General features: G+C 34.9%; 2 protein-coding genes across 5 annotated transcripts in view; one reads left to right on the plus strand and one right to left on the minus strand.

The window, feature by feature from the left end:
- LOC145277520 (uncharacterized) overlaps positions 1–23,096 on the plus strand; it is a 156,582-nt gene that overhangs the window by 20,421 nt on the left and 113,065 nt on the right. The gene's annotated exons all lie outside the window — the stretch shown is intronic.
- Positions 5,023–23,096, minus strand: part of LOC145277522 (uncharacterized) — an 83,070-nt gene continuing 64,996 nt past the window's right edge. The window contains exons 1-2 of one of the 3 annotated variants that reach the window (XM_080128959.1): positions 21,718–21,857; positions 5,023–7,096 (exon numbers count right to left, since the gene is read on the minus strand). In XM_080128959.1, the coding sequence (XP_079985085.1) occupies positions 6,045–7,043 (999 nt within the window). In that variant the 5' untranslated portion in view covers positions 7,044–7,096; positions 21,718–21,857 and the 3' untranslated portion in view covers positions 5,023–6,044. Of the gene's footprint in view, positions 7,097–10,695; positions 10,720–21,717; positions 21,858–23,096 lie in introns of those variants that run through there. The other 2 variants (XM_080128960.1, XM_080128958.1) reach the window with 2 other exon arrangements.

Here is a 23,096-nt window from a genome sequence, read left to right on the forward strand (position 1 = left end):
GAACATGCGTCTACCGTTCATGTATATTTAAAGGCAGCGTACCTGGTAGCGGTCATTTGAAGCTGCGAGTTGAGCAGGAAACCTAATAGCGAAACTTTGGCGATTTACCGGATAACTCAATTACCAGTTCTTGCTACTCGAGACGGAAATCTATTATTGTACCTGTCGGAATAAATCGATTTTATATTATTACTAGCGAGGGGTACCCGGCATTGCCCGGGTGTTTGGAGGTGTTTGGCGGAGGGGTTGAAAACGTAAGTATGAGGATCGAACCCGAACGGTTGAGGCAAAGTTGTAAATTAAAGTGTGAAAAAAAACGTACGACGTTAACCATTGCCCCACCGCGAGATTCTAGCGGAAACATGTTTGAATTTATTTAATTATTTGGATTTGGCAGGTGCCCGTTTTAATGAGTTAATGAGGTCAAGTTTGACTGTGGAATAGTATTCATTTACTGCTGAACGCTTTTTCCCCCACCCCCAAGATGTTATAGGAAAAAGATTAAGCCACATGCAGCGAGCGACAAATATTGAATATTCATCTTCCCGAAATCGAGCAAATTAAATAGACAGGCGAGCTTCGTTGTTAACTGTGAGATATTGCGATTTGTATGTGATACAAAAAGTTTTTAAAAGTTGTGAACCGACCGACCTCTTCTCAGAAAGAAGCCCTTTGTAGACACACAGAAAAAGCTACTCGAGACGGAAATCTATTATTGTACCTGTCGGAATAAATCGATTTTATATTATTATGTCTATGTATGGTTTTCCACTCGGCGATACAACACAATCGCTTAGCAAATTTCGACACTGAAAATACTTGAAATCTTTCATTCATAACTTTGTTGTAAACACGAAAGCAGATATTTCTCATTCATTCATAAATTATCATTTACTATTATAAGCACTAATATTTTTAGAATTGATATGTAGTTTGTTTGAAGCATTGTGTGGGATTGGTATATAGTAGAGATTTAGAAGGCTATCACAATGCAAGGAATGAGATATAGTCTGTGTTGTTGGAAGACGAAAACAAGTGGCGATTTACAAATCAATAAGTACATACATATATGTCTATATATACACATATTTATTCAGTTGTATTTTTGTTTTTGTTAATTCCTTACAAGTTTACTATTTTTTAATTGTTACCGTAAAGAAAGAACAGACGAAATTAATTTGCCGTTTCACTTATGATTTCCAAATAGATTGCAGCTTGTTTAATATCAAGTCGGTCTCTTTAAAGAAACATTTAACACAGCTGTTGGGTATTTGTCCAGGAAATAAAACAATAAACTATTTGTTATATTCAAATAAAAATATATAAAAATAAAATAAATATATTAAATAAAACTATTTGTTATAATAAAATAAAAATAATAACTGAATAAAAAAAGACATCACAAAAACAGTTTATTAATAAAATGTCCTTTATCAAACCAATATGAAAATTGGTCAACATAAGCCAGTATACAAAAATAATGGTACGTATATTATTTAAAATAACTTGTAATTGGGCGTTTTGATTTTACCGTTAGCACAAGAAATGCACCCGACTTTCGCGTTTAATCGTAATCATTAAGAAATAAGGTCTTATATATATATATATATATATATATATATATATATATATAGATATATATATACATACATACATATATATATATATATATATATAGAGAGAGAGAGAGAGATAGATAGAGATATTAATTTATAAAATATATATGGCGATTAAGCTACACTGAATATTCCGCGTTTCATCCACTCTAGAGTTCTTCAGTTTTATGCGCGAATTCTGTGGTTGTTTATCGTTTTTATATGCTCCTCTTCTATTGAGATTTTAGTTAGCCAATCAGCTTTCTAGTATCCACCGCGCCCTTCCTATCGGCCAATGAGCATGCATTTATCGGACAAAGTCTGTTAAATCAAAGGTAGCTGATCAGCGGCTTGGTTCCCACCAGTTTTGGCAAATAACAAATAGGATCCTGAACAGAAGTGTGCGTTCTGTCCCACCCATTATCAATGGACCAGAGGTCATCTCGTCAGCGTCAGACAAGGCCAAACTATTTGCAAAGAACTTTGCAGCTAATTCTACCCTATGCGACGAAGGCCATCAACTCCCCATATTTCCTCCTATAACACAGAATAAGCTAGGTAACATACAAATATCCGTGCATAAGGTCGCCAAGCTAATCAAGAACCTTGATCCCAGTAAAGCAACTGGCCCTGATGGCATCCCAATCATAGTGTTAAAAAAGCTTCAACCAGAACTTGCTCCCATACTTACGAAACTATTTAAGCGCTGCCTTAAGGAGAAGTGCTTTCCGACTCCCTGGAAGACCTCATCAGTTTGCCCTGTATTTAAGAATTCAGGTGATAAGTCATCTCCCTCTCAATACAGACCAATAAGTCTCCTGTGTGTTATGAGTAAGTTGCTGGAATCCATATTAAATAGAGAAATATTCAACCACTTCAGCAGGAACAAGCTTCTTAGTGACACACAATATGGTTTCCATTCTGCAAGATTTACCGTAGATGTGCTGACGGTTCTATCCCACAGGATTAGTGAATCTCTTGACAAAGGCTTCCTTTCTAGGGCAATTGCTCTCGACATATCAAAGGCCTTCGATAGGGTATGGCATAAGGGTCTACTTCACAAGATTTCCAGCTACGGTATAACTGGAAAATTTTCCTCAATCATTAAATCATTTCTCTCCGATAGGCTCATAAGAGTAGTGGTAAATGGACAAAAATCAGAGCCCTGCAATATAAATGCTGGAGTCCCTCAGGGGTCAATCATGGGCCCAACTCTCTTCCTGATCTACATCAATGACCTGCCTAAACACATGCTTAAATCATTCGTTGACATCTATGCTGATGACACAACGATCTACAGCAACACATCAAAGGCTGTAAATGACAATGTTCTCTCTGATTCTCTCTCCTCTGATCTCGAGCGCATGGTTCAGTGGGGGAAGACGTGGCTGGTTACCTTTAATGCATCCAAAACCAAACTCCTATCCTTACATCATCAACGCTCTGATCCCCATCTGGCATCAATTGGGATGGATGGCTCTCGTCTGGGTGAGGCCCCATGTTTTGACAAGCTTCTGGGTTTGACATTTACTCCTTATCTGAAATGGGACACATACATCAAGTCTGTTGCCAAGGTCGGTGGAAAGATGGTGGGATCCTTCTACCGCTCCAGAAGATATCTCACTACTGATGCAATTCTCTATCTATATAAAAGCCAAGTACGTCCAAGGATGGAATACTGTTGCCATATCTGGGCAGGAGCTGCTAAAAACAGCCTATCCTGCCTTGACAGAGTACAAAATAGATTTCGTGGCTTAGTGGGGGATGCCTTTTTCTCTACCCTGCAACCTCTCTCCCACAGAAGAGACATTGCGATCGTCATATAATGATTAGATCACTCTGACTGACATTAAAAACATTTAATGAAATAAATGTTCAAAGTTTAACAGCATTTCTCGCGGTTAGCCCGACCCGAATCGATATGGTCCTTGCTAATTAAGCCAGAGATGGTTCCTGTCGCCGAGTTCAAATCTATCGACTGGTGTTAAGCGAGACACCTTGCACTGAAGATTCAACACTAGTATCCATAGGTATTTAATAATTACTATAGTAAATAATTATATATATATATATATATATATATTATTATTATTATTATTATTATTATTATTATTATTATTATTAAACATTTGAATAATACTGGGCGCAATGGCATTATTTTATTAATTGATGAGGTATTTTTTTTAAATATTTTAACATATTTGAACATATCAATAAAGAAAAAGGTGTGATAAGAAACAGAAACTCAAATACACTTCAAAAATATTTTTCCTTAACTCTAATTCAATGTTTTAGAAACCACATTATTCTTTACCCCAGTCCTTATTTGCCTCTTTTGTCTAATTTTTGTTTCTGTTCGTTATCACACTCTTTCGTCTTTAATAATATATGTTGAAGTCTATATAGATAATAATATATGTTGAAGTCTATATAGATAATAATATATTTTGAAGTCTATATAGATAATACCTCAACAATTAGTAATAATGGCACTTCATCCAGTATTATTCAAATGTTTAATAAAATTATGTGCCCATAAAAATATTTGTATATATAGAGAGAGAATGAGCGAGAGAGATTAACAAGGAAGTGAAAAGGGAAATGGTCTTAAAATGGATCTTTATTAGAACAAAAGGATGAAGGAAGCAGGACACGATCAACATTAAGAGGAATGCTAATATTGCAGTCAAACGTCGATATCGTTTGAGAAAACCATTCGGATTGACCGAATAAAACTTGCTGGCAAAAAATCCCTCGAATAGGATTTGGTGCAATGGATGGATTTTGACAAAATCATCAGATCTCAGTTTTTGTAATGTTTTACTAATAAGAATTGGAAGCGTTCCAAATTTAAACAATTACATAGAAAATAAAGCAACACAACCAACTTTTAAATAGAACATTTTCAAAGTAAGAAAAAGGATTAAAGTCACCGGAAGTAGTTTTTTCTACTTTAGAAATGTTCATGAAAAGGATCATTGCCATCATAGCTAATTGCAAGAAAACGGCTGCTACATACCTTGATGAAATATAATAAATCTGTCGAGAATCTTTCAATATTCTCTCTCATCAGCAATACAATGTTAAGGATATTACTCAAAGCATTTAGAGCTTAAGCATATTGCAAGACTTAGATCAAGCATAGATTTGTAATACAATTATAAATAAACATTAATGGTGTACGTAAGTTTCTTTTACGTGCAGCAATATAAGTGCAAAGTCGCGCTTTGTTGTCTAAACTTACCTTTGTATACAATTCGTATACGGTCGCCTTTGTTGTGTTTACATGTGTCTTGCCGACACATAACAAATATTAAACCAATTCGCTGTTTTGATATCTCATTATAATACAGCTTCCTATTTCGGTGCTTCTTTCCAAAAACTGCAGGTTAGTGGAACTTTCTTTTTTTTTTTACTCAAATTCATCTCGAGGTACTCAAGTGCAATAAGTTCATCAAAGCATATTCCATTAAAATACTTGTAAAACAGGCACATTGATGCAACATGGCGGTGATGGGACAGGGGTTGGAGCTTAGTTGACAAAGCAGAACCTATTAGATTGGTGACTTCTTTGGACTCTATCCAATAGGCATCTTCTGTCTGCGATAATCATCGTTCGTTCGTGTTAGCACCTTACATCAAGTGGTTGCATGCCTTGTCTGGGACGATTTCTATTAAAAATACAAATAGATTATAAGTATTAAAGCAACAAAAGTGACTTGCGAAAACGGTTGTGTTAATGATGATTCCAATCGGTGGATAATAATGAAAAGGGTGAAGAGTGATAACGTATGCACGATCATCAAATTGCCTCGGCGTCTTATTGCGTACATTTTACGGACGGATGACAGCTTGAGGATTATTCTGTGTAACTAACACAATGGCATCTCTTAATTTCTTCAAACACTCTATGGACGCACAACGGTCCTTGTCCATGAAATTCTTTATTTGGCCAATCAACTTTGGTGTTCTGACTTCCTTACTCCTCCCACACCTCTTATCATTCCTCACAAGCTCCCTGCTTTCCTTGAATCTCTTATACCACTCAAAAACTGATGTTCGGTTCATGCAAGAGGGTCTAAAAGCAGTGAAGCATTCTATGTGTTTCTGTGACATTTTTTCCAAGTTTAAAACTGCATTTTATAGCATATCGTTCTTCTAACGGTTGCATTTTTGATATTCACCAGTTGTGACTATCAGACTTTAGTAGGGTGTATTCCAATTCCTGTTGTAGCTGTTTATTTGATCCTGAAAGCATAAAAATTGGTCAGTCATCTCATAACATGTACAGCAATAACATATTGAATTTTCAAGAGTCTACAACAATTTTAAATGCCTGTAGAAAAAAGTGTGGACACTTATTATTTGAAGGCAACTCGTATATCAAAATATCGGCGAAGTTAAAAAGAAAAGATGAGGAATAATAAATAATAAATCGAATTCATTCCATTATGCGACCGGAATTAATTTTGGTGAACCATAAAACGTCCGACGCGCAAGTTGACCAAAGGTTGAATTTAAAGTTTTGATATTGTCTGGCGTAAAGTCTAATATTATCGGCCGACCAAGACGATACATGCTATACCACAAATGCATAGCATAGTTGTTTGTCCAATTGTAGATTTTATAATAAATCAATCCGGTGAATTTGCCGCTCGGGTAATTGAGACGATTCTCATCGACATGAATCAAAGATGGGTATTTGGGAGCCAAAAGATACGTGACAGCACAGGAATGCTCATCCCATTCGTCCTGCTTAAAATCATGATATGATTCCTGCCATACCGTCAAGAATCGTGCATTCGGTGCTGAGACAATGATACCGTTATTAAGTCGACCTTTATTGCCATGATATTCAAGACCAAGTGTAAACTCATATTTTCGAAGATCGTCAAATGATTGAATGACAATAACGTCAAAATCCAAATAAATTCCGCCTTCTCTTTGAAGAATTCGCATTCTTAGAATATCGGATTTAACTTGAACCTTCAATGGTTTGATACCATTTATTGTAATATTTGGATCGACATTCACTATTTTCAGACTCGTTAACCTATTCTTGTACAATGGCCACCATTTTCCTGTTGGTTCTTTATCGCAATGCAATTTGATAACTTTTGGGTTCAAGTACTTTTGTGCCGACAGTATACCGAGTACTTCGTGGAATTTCAAGTCTCGGTCGCTGCTCAACCAGACATAGTGGACAATGTTTGGCACTAAATTTTTTTTCAGGATTTTCACTGATTTTCTCTGGTTTTCAAGGAAACGAATCATGTTACTCATTGGTGAATGCGAGAGATTCACTGGGGCTGGAATTTTTGCTTCCACTTTCGGGTAGAATCGAAGATAAGGTTTTATTTGGATATTTGGTAGAAAAACCAAGTTTGTTATTATCAGACATAATCCAAATATTAGCAGAAAACAAAAAATCGGTTTACAGGGTAACATTTTTGTAGGATCTTTTTCGGTGAGAATTTCCCACGCTTTTTGAAAGGAATAATCTGAAAAGAAATTTGAAAGAAAAAGACATTAAAATAATTTAACGATGTTTAAATATAAATCATACCAAACATGCATAGTACGAGTCCGAAGTTTAATGTTAAGAGCGCGTACTTTTTTTTTTACTGTATTTTACCCCAAACAAAGCACATGCGACTTGAACGTAAGGGGCTACTATTTGGGACCTAATCTACAGGGACACTATGTAGGGAGTTGAGCAGCGAGATGTCTGTTCACATCACAAACTCCTGCATTTCAGTAAAATCATGGAAGTGGCGAACTAGAAGAGAATTCAAAAGTCTAACAGTGTGAGGGAAGAAACTATTTAAGTAGAAATTTTTCCGTCATCTGGTAGTCTCTACAATGTAGGGTGGGATTTTGCTGATTGTCAGGGATATTTAGGTCGAGAGAGTACAAGTTCTACGATTTCGTTAGACCACATCCCATTAAAATACTTGTAAACTAGACACAGAGATGCAACATTTCGGTGATGGCGCATGGGTTAGAATTTAGTTGACAGTGCGGGTCCTATTGGATTGTAAACTCTTTTGGGGGCCTTATCTAAAACTGAGAGGCTAGTAGTGGATGTACTAGCCTAGATGTGGCAACAATACTCCATGTTTAGGAAAATTCTGACTTTTAGATACTCTGAGGTAGATAGAGATCACCTTATTTGCAGCAACCTTGGCAATGTCCTCAATGTATTTGTTGGATGATGGATTGCTACTAGAAAAGGGTTCAGAAATATGATTCTATCAAAGATCAACTCGAGATATATTTGTTTGCATTAGACTTGAAACCCACCATTTTGTAGTCAATGGGGGAATATTCCCGCGGTAACATGTTCCACGGGTGGAAAGCTGCGTTCAATGTTGGTTGCATATTTATTCCAATTTTATTCATCATTTATTTTAGCAGATAAACAAAATGGTAACTAATATGGCTGAATGGAGCTGTAAACCACACTTCATGCGGATTTTTAATATTGTCTTTTCAGTTGTTGTTTAGCATTATTCATAATAATAATTATTTTTTTGGCATTCGTTTCCCTGATATCTTTCTTTTGAGAATTCTTTCTAGAAGGATTTCAGATACTTCCGGGAGTTACTACATGAAGGTTGCCAACGTCCCTAAGTGAAAGTGTTTCTGTTGAACGACCTAGATTCACACTTGGCACACCCAGGTTATCAGTCCGTATCGTTAACCACTGAGTCACCGTCACATCCCTGCCTCTGCCGTTGACTACTAAGGTCTTCACTTCATGGTTTTCCAGACGACATCAGGCTGCTACTACGAGCGGCTTAATACATTTGGACACGGGACCAGTCACAGCAGTTATAAAAGAACCCGAATCACCAACGAAGGGCCCAACATGCTACAGATGTGATGGACCTAACCATTTCCCCAGGGGTTGCCGAAGCCGAAGTAATACAGGGGACAAAAATGACCAAAGAGTGGGAGGACGAATACGCCGTTATCGTTGCAGAATTGTTCGAGAAACGAGTGTAGGGACAATGTACCGTCGCTATCCTTGCCCCCAGGTCGATCAATTAATGCAGCATTGCCTGTGGCTGACGTGGAAATCGATGGTTTACAGTGCTTGGCGTTCATCGACACCGAGTGTTCCCAGTCAATAATTAGCGTTTATCAATGCCGGACGTGGAGCGGTCAATAAATAATAATTCGGATGATTAATAGAGTGCTCAGCCTTGCTGTGGAGTCGGAATTGCGTCGATCCTCACGGATGGGGGTGTTCAGGCCAAAATCAACGTTATATTACCGCGTGGGAATCCCGTCTGTTACGAGTTACTGCTTAGAATCGACACAATTCGAGTGTTGGGGGATACAGTCTCCCCGGCCAGAGACGTGGAAATTTCTGGAAGAAAGAAGGGTGTGTGCGGTACTGTATATTAGTGATACCGATGAGCAAAAGCAGAAAGTACGTCCAGTGTTGGACAACCGTGAATTAAATGGTTTCGTAAATGCATTCACTGCCAGCGCAGAAGTATGTGCACAAAAGCTAAAACAACGGTGGCGACAAGGAGTTGGTGTGTTACTTTTGGATTTATGGAAGGGATACCCTCAGATCCACGTCGACGAGGCACTTTAGCCATTTCAAACTGTTATATTTAAGGGCCAGTGCCTTTGTCTCCCGTAGTTAGGATTTGGGCTCAACGTGGCGCCTCTTATTATGAAATCTGTTATAGACGCCATCATATCGCAAGACCACACAATCGAGCGCGGCATGTCAACATAAATCGATGACATTTTCATCAATGAAAGTTTAGTCTCTACGTTGCGTGTACGCCAACATTTTTTCAACTTCGGTTTGGTCTGCAAGGATCTGGTACGACTAAAAGATGAAGCAAAAGTTCTTGGCTTCCAGATCTGGGAAGAAAGCGGTATCCTCCGACAGATAAGAGGAAATCAGATTCCTGAAATCCCTATGCTTACTCGTCCGATCATGTTTTCCCTGTGTGGAAAACTTGTTAGTCATTTTCCCGTGTGTGGATGACTCAGAGTGGTAGTCGGGTTCGACAAGCACCTGGCGACTGCAGACACTAAGGGATGGGACAGCGAGATTGATGACCCCTCTTTTTGTAGCATATTAGCAGAGATGCTGAGCAGGGCACGAGAGCAGAACCCTGTCGGAGGAGACTGGCAGTGAGATTATACGAGTTCCGTAGCTATGGGAGTAGCATTGGAGGCAAGCAGACATGCTATCAAAGATGCGTGTTGGCTGAATCTGACCGATGATGCCAAACATATAAATTTAGCCGAGCTCGACCCGGTTCTCTCTGTGGTCAACTTGACCCTCCAGTGGTAGGCGATGACATTACACTTGGTCACTGATTCGACGTGCATGCAGCGATGGTACTGGATTTGCTAAAGGAAGGAGGGTGGCCAGTTCTTGGAAACTGCGCCGCGGTGGGAGGACGGTTTTTGACTTAAACGACATCTTCCTTCTTAAACCTCTCTCCGATCACTTCCGGTTGCAGTGAGTTTGCTTTAATGTTCTTCGCCCTGACATGATACACCTGTGCAATGCGTCGGTCGGTGCTATGGAAGGTGAAACATAATCTTTGGGGTGACGTTGTACTAGTAAACCGCCTCAGACACTCTACATTGCTACCTGGCTGCGATGGTCTTTACGGTTCTGTAGCTTTGTTCGATGATGGAGTTCTCACTTGGGAAGTCGATACATCGAAGACACAGATGCACGTCCCAACTATCCAAAAATCATTATTTTTTTAATTATTCAAAATTCAAAAAGCTAAGGCAAATCGAAAAGCCCCACGAGTGATCCCGAAGTGGCCACACGAAGGAGCAGGCTATCGTCAACAATAACCCACCAAATTACAGCGCCAACGGGCAATAGGAACGAAGGGGCGTCAACCAGATCCAAGGCACCCAAACCCGAACCTCATAGCAGCCGCAATATACAAGATACAAGCCTTGTGGGTGTGTCCTGGCAAGGCTGCAATAAGGGCACCTCAGCCATAAAAGGCCAGAACGAGACGGGCAATGGCCACTTGAAGAAGAATTAAATAACTTCACTTCAGAAAAAAGAAAGACAAGGCTACCCTTGAAACCCACTTACCTAAATAAACTCCCTAACCAGGGCTCCGGAATGGAGGGCACAGCTAAAACAAGGGGTAGATCGATAGGGGCACCGATTGACACTGGATCGGACACTGGCTCTCCAAAACATCAGCCCCTGTAGAGTTAAAAACGCAAAAAACACAGATGTACGTCCCAACTATCCAAAAATCATTATTTTTTTAATTATTCAAAATTCAAAAAGCTGAGGCAAATCGAAAAGCCCCACGAGTGATCCCGAAGTGGCCACACGAAGGAGCAGGCTATCGTCAACAATAACCCACCAAATTACAGCGCCAATTAAATAACTTCACTTCGGAAAATTGGAAGCCGACACTGGGTGCGAACTGACCGCAAAGGAAGTAATTGTGACAAGCATGAATAAAGATGTGACGTATCGGAAATCTCGGACTGTTGCCGCTGAGATATGTGGAGGTTAATAATCGCTCCACCGAACGAGTCTTCATATACAGCGATGGTGCTGAGGATGACCAGCTAAATGTGCTCGTATACATAGATACACACACACATATATATATTTATTTATAAAATTAGTGTCAGCAAATAATTTTTCTTTTAAAAAATTACCGTTTTCCAATAGCACTCAAACAAATAAAGAGAAAAAGTAAACGAGAACACAACATTATTATTGTTACACATGCCCATTACGAACGGCAGTACGTACTCACCCTACCTGCCACACTTTGTGACAGCGGCTCCCATTGTTTCAAAAAAAAAATGGTTGGTATCTTTCAGCGTGGGTGTTTGGAGGTGTATGTTGAGCAAAAAAAAAAAGCGGTCAATTTTTTTTTTAATTTTGACCCCTATTATGACCCCTTGACATTTATTGTTTAGGGCTCAAATCATGTTATTAAGTTAGTTCCATGTCCAAGAAATCTATATCTAAAATTTCAAGTGTTTAGACCTAAAATTAATGGAGGAATTTGGTAGAGTTCTCAAAGGTTAAATCGTTCAATTTTGACCCCTTAACAGCTAAATTTCTGGCCAAAAAGCAATCACAAAGATTTTCCTAAATTTCAGTACCCTGTATATCAAATTTCGTGTCTGTAGACTGAAAATTAACAGAGTTAATGCGTTGAAAAATGCCCACAGACACATATACACAGACACTCACACAGACACACACAGACACGTTCACTTTTATATATACATAGATATTACATGGCGACTAATACTTAACCCTTCAAAAGGATTTATTTTCACTAATTATTTATTTTTCTCACGTGGCTAATTCCTTAATTTTGAACAAGAATTTCATTTCTAAATATTTCGTTAAAATCATCAATAAAATCGCCTAATCTCTTTTTTCCCATCAGTAAGCAATTTAGCAATAGGGTTTGAAGAGAGGGGAAGGGAAAGAGACCAAAATCTTGCTTTCTGCTCTGTTACTGAAATATTCAACAATATATTTTTATATTTTTTTTGCTCTAAATGCAACAATCAAAAAAATTATTTGCTATTTTTACACTTCGAAAAGTTGGCAAAAGAATTTAGGACTAACATTCATTTAAAATGAACAATTAGCACGCACAATTATGAAATACATAAAATAGTTCCTGAAAGAAATTTGTACACAAAAATTAGTTCATTGTTCTGCAAGTTTTCGGCATCTCCTTCTAACTATAAAGTGCGGTAAGCAACCCACAAGTTTGGAGTTCTTATTTCATAACAGTCTTTTAGCGTTCGTAAAATCAAAAACAAACACGTTTCCTATTTTGATTATCCTTTTTTTTTTTTCCTATGTTCAATGTCTCAGAGTTACGTTTAGATATATATACATATGTGTGTGTGTATGTATAATTATTAGTTTTACTATTTAAAATTTCGTTCATATATATATCTGTGCATGTATCATTACTTTGTTTTAATTTGTTATGTCTGCTTGGTCTTGATTTCTGGCTGTGATATCTTGGGCGGTGAGAAATGACACGGAACACAAGTTTGTAGAAAAAAAAATAACTTTACTATATATTTACAACTAGCAGGACTCGTTAACCGGCATGGTCCGATTGAAGCAGGTCCCCTTCTCTTAAAAAAATAAAGTACGGTTGTTGTCGGTGGCTAACCTCCGACCTCCTCATGTTAAGAACGTCTTTCGGAATAGACACCCCCAACCTCCGTATGTTTAGAATGGCTTTCGAAATAGACATCCCCAACTTCCCAATGTTAAGAAAGGCTTTCGGAATAGACAACTAACCACTTCATGTTAAGAACGGCTTTCGGAATAGACACCCCAATCATCGAAATTATTTGCCTCTACCAAATTTAAATGAGATTTTCATAATCAGTATAGTCGAAAACCTATAAATGTCGCACATATAAATTTAGGGCAATTATAAGTATCGATTGAAAATAGCTCGTTGTTCAAGAGTCTTTTTAAAAAGCGGCTACCGCTCCCCCAAAATTATATTTAAAAATATCTAAAAATGTTAAGGGTTCTTTAAAACCAAATAAAATTGATTTTTATAAGTTATGAACACGCTTCGTACTACTGTTCTCATGTTGAGTGTTCCTATTTACTTGCCTCACCTAGAGGGTAAAGTTAGACATAAGATCCTCTTTTAATGTGGGGAATATCCAGTTCTTAAAAAGTGGTACCCTGGGTCGGAACAAAAATTAAAATTGCCTCGGTCTAGTAGGATCATTGAATGAGGAGATACTACATTTTGTGTAAATTTCGATCGATGTAACCTCCAACCAAAATTCTGTGCAGGTTCTCGAGTTCAACAGAAAAATTGCCGAATTCGAAAACATAAAACAGAACAATTAGTACATTAATATTTTTTTTTTAATTAGGGTGAGGGATGGGGGTTTGGTGTCCATCTTAAAACAATATCTCCAGCAAGAATTGTTCTAAAATTTATTTTCAATCGATATTTATTCAATAATTACCCTTTTTTAATATTTATTCAATAATTACCCTTTTTTTCGATATTTATTCAATAATTACCCTTTTTTCGATATTTATTCAATAATTACCCTTTTTTTTCGATATTTATTCAATAAGTACCCTTTTTTATATTTATTCAATAATTACCCTTTTTTTCGATATTTATTCAATAATTACCCTTTTTCCGTTGCCCTTTCTTCTGTTGCCTTTTTACGTTGCCTAATTTTCCTAAATTCATAAATTTAACGTAAAATGATCACCCGTTTCCAGGTCATTCTAATTGTTTTAAAGCAGTTAACTAAATTTTTAACACTGATCCCCACGCCCAATCGGCAAAATCATAAAACCACAAGTAATCGCTTTATTTTTCGTATTATCACCAGGACTTAGGGTTATTAGTAGGAAGAGGTCGTGTTTTTATGACTTGTTACAATGAAATATTGTATACTACAGTTTAACCAGGAACATAAACATGAACATGAACAGAAACATGAACATGGCCAAAAATTAAAAACAAACAAAACCCGTTACATGTTCTTAAAACACTGTCTGGTTCGAAAGTGGTGATCAATTTTACGTTAAATTTATATGCGAATCTATTTTTTAGATTGTTTACATGCAATGGTCTAGAAAATGGAGAATCGAATTTTTCTTTTCACAACAAAAAGTTATAATTGCAATTGGCGAAAAATGAAAACAGAAGAAAAAACACTGATAATTACATAAGAATGCAGTACCGTTTTACACGTTAAAAATTATATAAAAACATTACCTATATAAACACTCATTATTATAACAAATAAATATAAAACAATTTATTTAGAAATGTAAAGTGCATGATCAGTTCCACACATAAAATTAACTTAAAATACGTATAATAAGTGTTAACACACTAGAATGTTTCGGAAACAAAATAATTTTTTCTACTAGAGGTAAATTATGTGCGTTTATTTGGCGGGAGGTATCTACTTTTTAAGCGATTACAAGTGGTTTTACGACGTTGGCAAATGAATTTAAGCTAGTGGGAAACAATTTAGTCAACATTCATAAGGAATTAGAATGGCTCAGAAATAACGATTATTTTATGTTAAATTTATATTCGGAACTGGTCTTCCACTAAATAATAAAATGATTGCTTTTCTCTCTGTCAAGTGTTTTAAGGGTTTCACACGTAATCAATAATATTTCATTTTTGGAATGGGGGTTTAGCTGAGAGTGTTACTCTACAAATTTATTATTATTATTATTATTATTATTATTATTATTATTATTATTATTATTATTATTATTGGCCCACATGGAGATTTCACACAAGTCATCAAAGATCTGATTGGAAACCTGTGGTGTTCTCTGGAAGCTGCGTGACAACAAGTCTCCCCAGACGTCCAGATCTCTCCACCTCCTTCGATAGCATTTGCAAATAAATTTGCGTCATCGCAACAGCCTCTTACCATTGATTTCTGGCTGGCAGTGGCCATTGGTCTTTACTGGAATTTGAGTCCCAGTTTTCTTCGCGCTTGTCCAGCGGAGATCTGGTCAGCGCGCTCTCCTCGGTCTTTCCATCCTCCTTGACCCTCCTCGGCTCTTTAGTATCACTTTTTTTAGTGTGGGGGGTGATTGGACAATGGGAGAGGATTCGTGATGGGGGTGTGAAGAACTTGTAGATATGTAGCTTCAGTGTTCTTTATTCCCTGTAACGCTTCTTCATTATATTGTATGCTTGTATTATTCTCCATATTCAAGGGTTTTCCTTAATATTTCAGCAGTTTTCATTATCGTTAATCGTTGTATTTTTTCAGCCATTCCTCTGATTATTATTATTATAATTATGATTATTATCATCATCATCATCATCATTTGCATCTCATTTTTATTTATTTTATTTGTATATTTATATTATCTATAATATAAAGCTGAACGTGTGTGTGTTTGTTTGTGTGTGTGGTTATAAATAGGCTCTTATATGGTTGACTATTTAAAAAAACTAATTATATATAATGATAGAAGGTGTATCGAGGATCAGGAATGGGTTTGTTTGATCTGGCAGAACGGTAGTTCATAAAAATTGTGGGGTCTGTGTTCGCGCCTGACCCCCAAAGGCTGGAAATAAAAAATGAAAAAAAAAAAAACGTTTACACGTGTTTTTTATATAGATGTACGTAAGAATACTTTAATAAGTATGTTTCAACTTAAATAGGGGTGGTATAATAAAATTGTGGGGTCTGTGTTCGCGTCTGTACTCTCTGGAAATATGGCACAAACTTTAACAAAGACTTTTCATATCTATTTGCGTAAGTATACTTTGATAATTATGTTTCAGATTGAAGAAATATGGTATAATAAAATTATTGGGTGTTCGTTCGCGCCTGACCTCCATAGGATGTAAATATGTCACAAAGCTTAACAAGGTTTTTTAAAAGGGGTGAGGGGTCCACAATAGCACCTTAACTTTAATCTTAATTTACGTTAGCTTTTATTTCTTTTTTTTTTTTTAGTTGAATCATTTTGTGTCCAATAAATTCACCTCATAAATTCACGTTCTTTTTAAAGTGAAAGCCAAAAAAAAAGTCGGAACTTTAGACAATTTTCCACACAAATTTTGCATAACTGTTTTTTTCTTCTCCACTTGTACGTAGCACTCTTTCGAAAATAGATAAATAATAAAAAAAATAAGAACATTACTTGTTATCGTGTCAAAAGAAGGAAAACATCCTGCTCACGTTATTACGTGTCTTTTTAAAAACATTTACATAACCTTTTTATTTTATTTATATATCTGTTTAAACTTTATTTTGTCAGTGTACTAGAAGAACTGTAGTTGATTACAACCCTTTTTGCGTGTTTTTTACATTACAATGGTACAACCCTGAATCCGACGAAGCAATACTACACCGTTCAATACTGTAAAACTGAAACGAGGCTGTTCTGATTGAACATGGCGCCATTTTATTCTTATTCATATTTATGTCGATTCTTTGCTTTAAAAACTAAAGTAATTACGTGTTTACGTTTTTAATATTGTATTTTGCTGTTTCGGATTATTTTACTAAAGTAAGTAAAGTTTCATTATTTTTCAAAACTGTTTTTGTTTCTTTGTTTTTCGATATTTCATCGATATTATTCAGTAAGAGTGTTTAGCAGAAAAGCCAACAAACGACTACCTAAAAAATAAATATACAAGAAATAAATGTTACCATAGTCAATAAAAGTTCATTTCATGTTCTTTTGTGTTTTGAAATAGTTTTTGATGCACTTTACTTTAAATAATTTCATCGAACCGAAATTAAAACGAAATTTGAGGCGATAACTGCTTAAATTAATCTTTATATAAACTACACATGCCATAATCGAATATTCCTCCAGCACAAAATAACGGAAAACATAAAAATATATTTATAAATATTCCTTACGTTGACGGAACTCTCTTAAATTGTTAACACAGAATGCTCAGGTGCCCCTCCTTCAAATTGAAACGGGGCTCTTCATTTCAAAGTCGCTGCCATTTTGATATTTTTTAACTATTTAAAAATACAAACCTATGAACTTTTCTACCATAAAAGTAACTTTTATTGACTATGGTAACATTTATTTCTTGTATATTTATATTATATATATAGCATTTTCTCTTTGTAAGGAAACATAATTTTGTTGGTTACTCTTGGCTACGAATGGAAACAAAGTTGATATCAAAAAATATATTTTCGCGAAAATTATCTTTACTTTCATCATATTTTGCTTAGGGTATAATTTTTGAGTATCAAAACCTATCTCTTTACAACCCACTCCTTTTCAAAACCTATCATACTTTCAGTCCATTTTGTGTGGGCTGTTTTTGAACCCAGTCAACGACGGGTACTTCTGCTAGTATATATATACATACATACACTCATGGGCAAAAAAAAAAATGGGACAAGAGTGAAAGAAGGAAGAAATCGAATTTTCAATGTTTCCATGAATATTTGTTAATTTTAACTGAAAATTTCTATTTTGCAGATCATTATTATTATAGCATATAATAATAATTGGAAAAATTAATCCTAAAAATGGTTAGACTGCATCTTGGCATATATATATATATATATATATATATATATATATATATATATATATATATATATATACATACATATATATATATATAAATATATATATATATATATATATATATATATATATATATATATATATATATATATATATATATATATATATATATATATAAACGAATTGCAGGATTTAGGCAGACCAAAATGACTTACAATCAGATTTTTGATATTTTAAGAAAAGAAAAAGTGAAAATATCTCTTTCTGTAGTGAAGCGAATTGGTCAAAGGTTGGAAGTTGAGCGCTTGGTAAAAGGGAAATCTGGATCTGGTCGACCACTTTTAAGGACGACCACAGACTTAAATTAACTGTTTTAAAGGATTGAAAGAAAACTTATGTAGACCATAGCAAAGAATTCAAAGCAGGAGTTGGAAATTCCATTTCTAGATATACAATATCTAGATGATTGAAAGAAATGGGATTTTCCTCTAAAAGCAAGAAGCCACTTTTATCTAAGAAGAACATCAATGATAGAAAGATATTTTTCTCAGGTTATGGCAAGAAAGATACAGACTGGTTCAGAAATGTTTTCTGGTTAGATGAATCAAGATTTTGTCTTGTTAGTAATTCTCCCGATGCTCCCAAACGGTGCAATCGAAGAACTGGAGAAAAATTTTCGCCCAGGTGCATAAAATCGACAGTTAAACACGGGAATGGAGGGATAATGGTATAGGGAACTTTTACTGCAGCAGGAGTTGGGGAACTTATTAGATGTGAAAAGGCAATCAATACAAAGGAATACATTCGAATATTAAAAACAGGACTGTTACCAAGTATCCAGAAGCTGGGAATATCCCTGAACATTATTTTTCAACATGATAAAGCCCCTGTACACACTGCTAAAGTCACAATTGATGTGATATTTTGGCCAGGTCAAAGCCCCGATTTAAATCTACTCGAGAATATTTGGTCCATAATATCTCGTGCCGTGCCCGGAAAACTCGTCCCGGGAAAACTCGTCTCGGGAAAACTCGTCTCCGGAAAACTCGTCTCCGGAAAACTCGACCCCGGAAAACTTGTCCCCTTTCGCTAGGTAGGAAAACTGGTCCCTTATTGAATAAATATCGATTGAAAATACATTTTATGATCGTTCTTGAAGGATATATTGTTTTTTAAAATAGCGATAGCCCCCCCCATAATATCTTTTAACAATATTTTTACTTGTTTAATGTGTTTTTGTGGGTTTTTTTTTTTAATAAAATCGATTTTCTAAGTGTCCGTTTTCTACCTAACTGGCTAAGTTCTTAGTGGTTTCATTTATTTTAAAGCATTTATTATGTTCATACAAAGTTAATTACAATTTTTTTTGTTCTTGTTTTAACGATGTTTTTGGGAGTCATAAAAACAATAATAAAAAACAAAACCAAAAAATTAAAAAACAGGGAGCGATTCGATTCTTCGTTACTTTTTTGTTTTGGTTTTTTAATCATGATAGTTTTTTTTTGTTGTTATGTTTTTGTTTTCTCTCATACCAAATGCACTCATGCGTTATTTAAAATTATAATTTTAGCAATTATCAACATTATTTGTCGTCCTGTCAAATTTTGCAAAAATTAACTAATAAATTAAAAGCGAAATATTTTTTTGGCGCGAGAGATGCCATATGCTAACAATCTCTCGTTAACTCATTTTTAATTTTTTTAATTTTTACTTCAAAATTCTAAAATCAATCATTAAGAGAAAAAGTAATCACTAAATAAATTTATTAATCAATTTTATTGAAAACTCCGCTATCGTTTATCAAGAATCTTTTTAATTTCATTTTTTGTTGATTGTTTTTCGGAGGGAGATATAGTTTTTAACCCCCCCACTCTCTCTAAATTATATTTTAAAAAATATTAAAGTTTATTATTTTCTTTTTAAAACCAAATCTCCCTCAGTAATTTATTTAATTTTCTATTTTTAGCGATTATCAAGACCCCTAAGATGTGATATACCGGACATTATTTCTCGTTCTCACGTAACACTCGACATGTTTTTTTTTTGTTTTCTGTGTTTTTTATTCTTTACCGAATAAACGATTCCAAATAAATTAAACAACAGACAACATTCGGCGAGGTAGAAAAATCGATTTTACCCTTTTATAAACAACAGTAAATAAGTAAATTCTTTTTATATTAATATAAAAAAATATGCAGTCTCGTTTATGAACATAATAAACGCTTTAAAATAAGTGAAACCACTAAGAACTTATCCAGTTAGGTAGAAAACGGACACTTAGAAAATCGATTTTATTTAAAAATCACAAAAAACATTAAACAAGTAAAAATATTGTTAAAAAATATTATGGGGGCTATAGTCTATTTTAAAAAACAATATATCCTTCAAGAACGAGCATAAAATGTGTTTTCAATCGATATTTGTTCGATAAGGGACCAGTTTTCCTACCTAGCGAAAGGGGACGAGTTTTCCGGGGTCGGGTTTTCCAGAGACGAGTTTTCCGGAGACGAGTTTTCCCGAGATGAGTTTTCCTAAATTCATCTCGTGCATTGACCGGAAGAACTTTTTCAAACAATGAGAAACTGTGGAAGCTGTACAAAGTGAATGGAATAGCATCTCCTCTTCAGTGTCCCACTTTGGTTGAGAGCATGTCTAAAAGGATCGATTTTTTAAAGAAATCAAAAGGGAATGCGATTCTATCCTAAGTATTTATTAAATTAAATGTCTTGTTCTGTGTTATTAGTCTTGTTTAAGTTTCCTTGTTCAATTGTTCTTTGTTCAATATAGCTTTTAGTGCAATAAAATGTATAAAATTTGTTTGGCCCATTTTTTTTTCACGAGAGTATATATATATAAGTTGAGCGTTTTCTCGCTCTGACATTAATATTGAAAGTCTACTTTTCCTATTACTATTTAAATGCTTCCCCACAAGAGCAATATGTGAAGTCGTTTTAATGTGGGTGAAAAACAGCTCCCACAAAAGAGTTACTCTGGATGTAGGCAAAAATAAAAATTGCCTTAGTATAGATTAGTTTCCCCGACCAAGAAAAACTTAACTTAGGTGTACCATTAGAACAGATACTACACTCTGAAAAATTCACTTATTTCAGAAAAATACAAAAATAAATTAGGCACTAGGCCATTTCAAAGTGTTGGAGAGGAAGGATCTATATTCCTATCACTGTACGTTATATATGTCTATCATTTTCCTGGCTGAATTTTCAATCACTATAATACCACATTCACTCCAAAGATTGTTCTACTTAAGATTCCCAAATCGATTTTTTAAAATATTTTTATTTATTTTTTTACTAAATAAATATGAACATAAATAAATCGTTTTGATTAAAATAATTTCAGAAGTGTGGGGTGGGAAAAAACAAAACGTACAAACAGATGTTAGGAAGACCCTCCCAACCCTGTCTACATGGTAAACCGTCGGCTGTTTTCCGGCTTGACTGGAACCGAAAACAAGCAGGTAAATCTCTAAGTGGAGCTCAAATCTAGATGGGAAAAGAAAAAATAGAGTGGAGGAGTCGTGGAGTATGTGATGTCCTTCCAAGATAAGTGCAATTTAGGGGGGGGGAGAGGTGAAAAGAAAAAAATGGAGAAGGGGTGTCTTGGTGGTTTCCTATCGGGAGGGGAGGATATTCACTCGTCTAGCTAAGAAACTAAGAAGGCTTACCTTAAAGAGTCTGGGGTCTAACGGGACCAGGAACCGCATGCTCCATGCTCAAGCCGGGAACATATACTCGACCTTGGATGTGTACACTACTTTAATCCATCTTCTTTCAAAAACCGTACAATGTAATCTCTTCCAATGACATTATAATACACAAAACAAACTTTTTGAATTTAAATCAAACTGACAGGCAAAATACTTTAACCTTACAATTTACACACAAATGAAGTAACACTGGACTTCATGAATTTAAACACAAAAATAAAAGATTATAAAACATTTGTTAAAAACAAATACTAGAAGAAACTTAGAATAAACTTTCACTTTACGATGAAAAATCAGAATTTTTTAGGAAAAAAAAAAACGAAATCAACGAAGTACTTTACCTGTTCGTATAGCAAAATTGAACCAAGTTGTGATTATTCATAGAATAATTATCTTTGAAATCCACACGAGAGTAGAGAAAGTGACTTTTATATACTTGAAAAAGATAATCAGAAAAGAGATGTGTTTTCTGTTTGTGACATCATGCGCGGAATGGTAGTTATTGATGTGTGAAATAAAATGATTAAAACGTTGAAAACAAACAACTATTTTTTCCTTAAGACATCCTGTTTACAAAAAAATGAATGTTAAAATCAAAACATTTTTAAGGCATTATGTTTATAAGAAATAAATATGTGACATTATCGCATTACCCTTTGACTTCAATGCAACTATATATATATATATATATATATATATATATATATATATATATATATATATATATATATATATATATATATATAACTACTTAATTTACTCACATAAAATTAGTATACGAAAGTATAAATTTTTGCGTAAACTTTAAGTATTTACTTCAAAAGTGCTCAATACGTAGGTAGAGCTAGTTAGTAAGTTATAAAATATATATGGCGATTAAGCTACACTGCATAAGTCTGAAGAGTCCTAGAGTGGATGAAACGCGGAATATTCAGTGTAGCTTAATCGCTATATATATTTTATAACTTACTATATATATATATATATATATATATATATATATATATATATATATATATACTAGCTGTACTCTGCCACGCGTTGCTGTGGCTTAATTTCGTGTAATGGAAAATTCTAATAAAAAGAGGAAATGCATGTTACTTATATTCTTAATACAGCAATCCACTCCAAAAAGTTAAAAAAAAAAAAGGCGAAAATGAAAAAATGGTACTCTTGCAGAATTGGATCCGGATCCTCGGGGGTTACCATCAATCATGGCTTGGGCTCGACCAACATTCAGTGGATTAAGCCGAAAGTTGCTAAACCATTGAAACGCTAAATAGTTTTTTTTTTTATTGTATTCAAAAATGTGAGTTTTTAATTAATATTTGGGTAAGGAGGGGGTGTTACTATACACAGATTCGAAAAAGTTGTCCAAAAACGAATAAATGAAAGCAAAGGTAAGGTAAATTACGTTTCTATCTAACTGGATAATTTTTTAGCGTTTTTATTTAATGTAAAATGTTTAATCGGCTCAAAAAACAGTGTTTATCTATGTATTTGAAAAAGACGAATGGTCACGGACTCTGTTGAATACGTTAAGTTTCGGAAAATCAGTTAAAAACTATACAAAACAGTGTCAGACACCTACTGATTATATGTTATTGTGATATAGGCTGACATATTCGGTGGGTTTCTGATAGTATTTTGTATAGTTTTTTAGTTTTTAATCATTTTCTCAAACTTAACATCATCAACAGTGTCCGTCACCGTTTGTATT

Source organism: Euprymna scolopes, chromosome 6 (assembly GCF_053919585.1).
Source record: "Euprymna scolopes isolate OS-2025 chromosome 6, ASM5391958v1, whole genome shotgun sequence".
NCBI classification, from domain to species: domain Eukaryota; kingdom Metazoa; phylum Mollusca; class Cephalopoda; order Sepiida; family Sepiolidae; genus Euprymna; species Euprymna scolopes.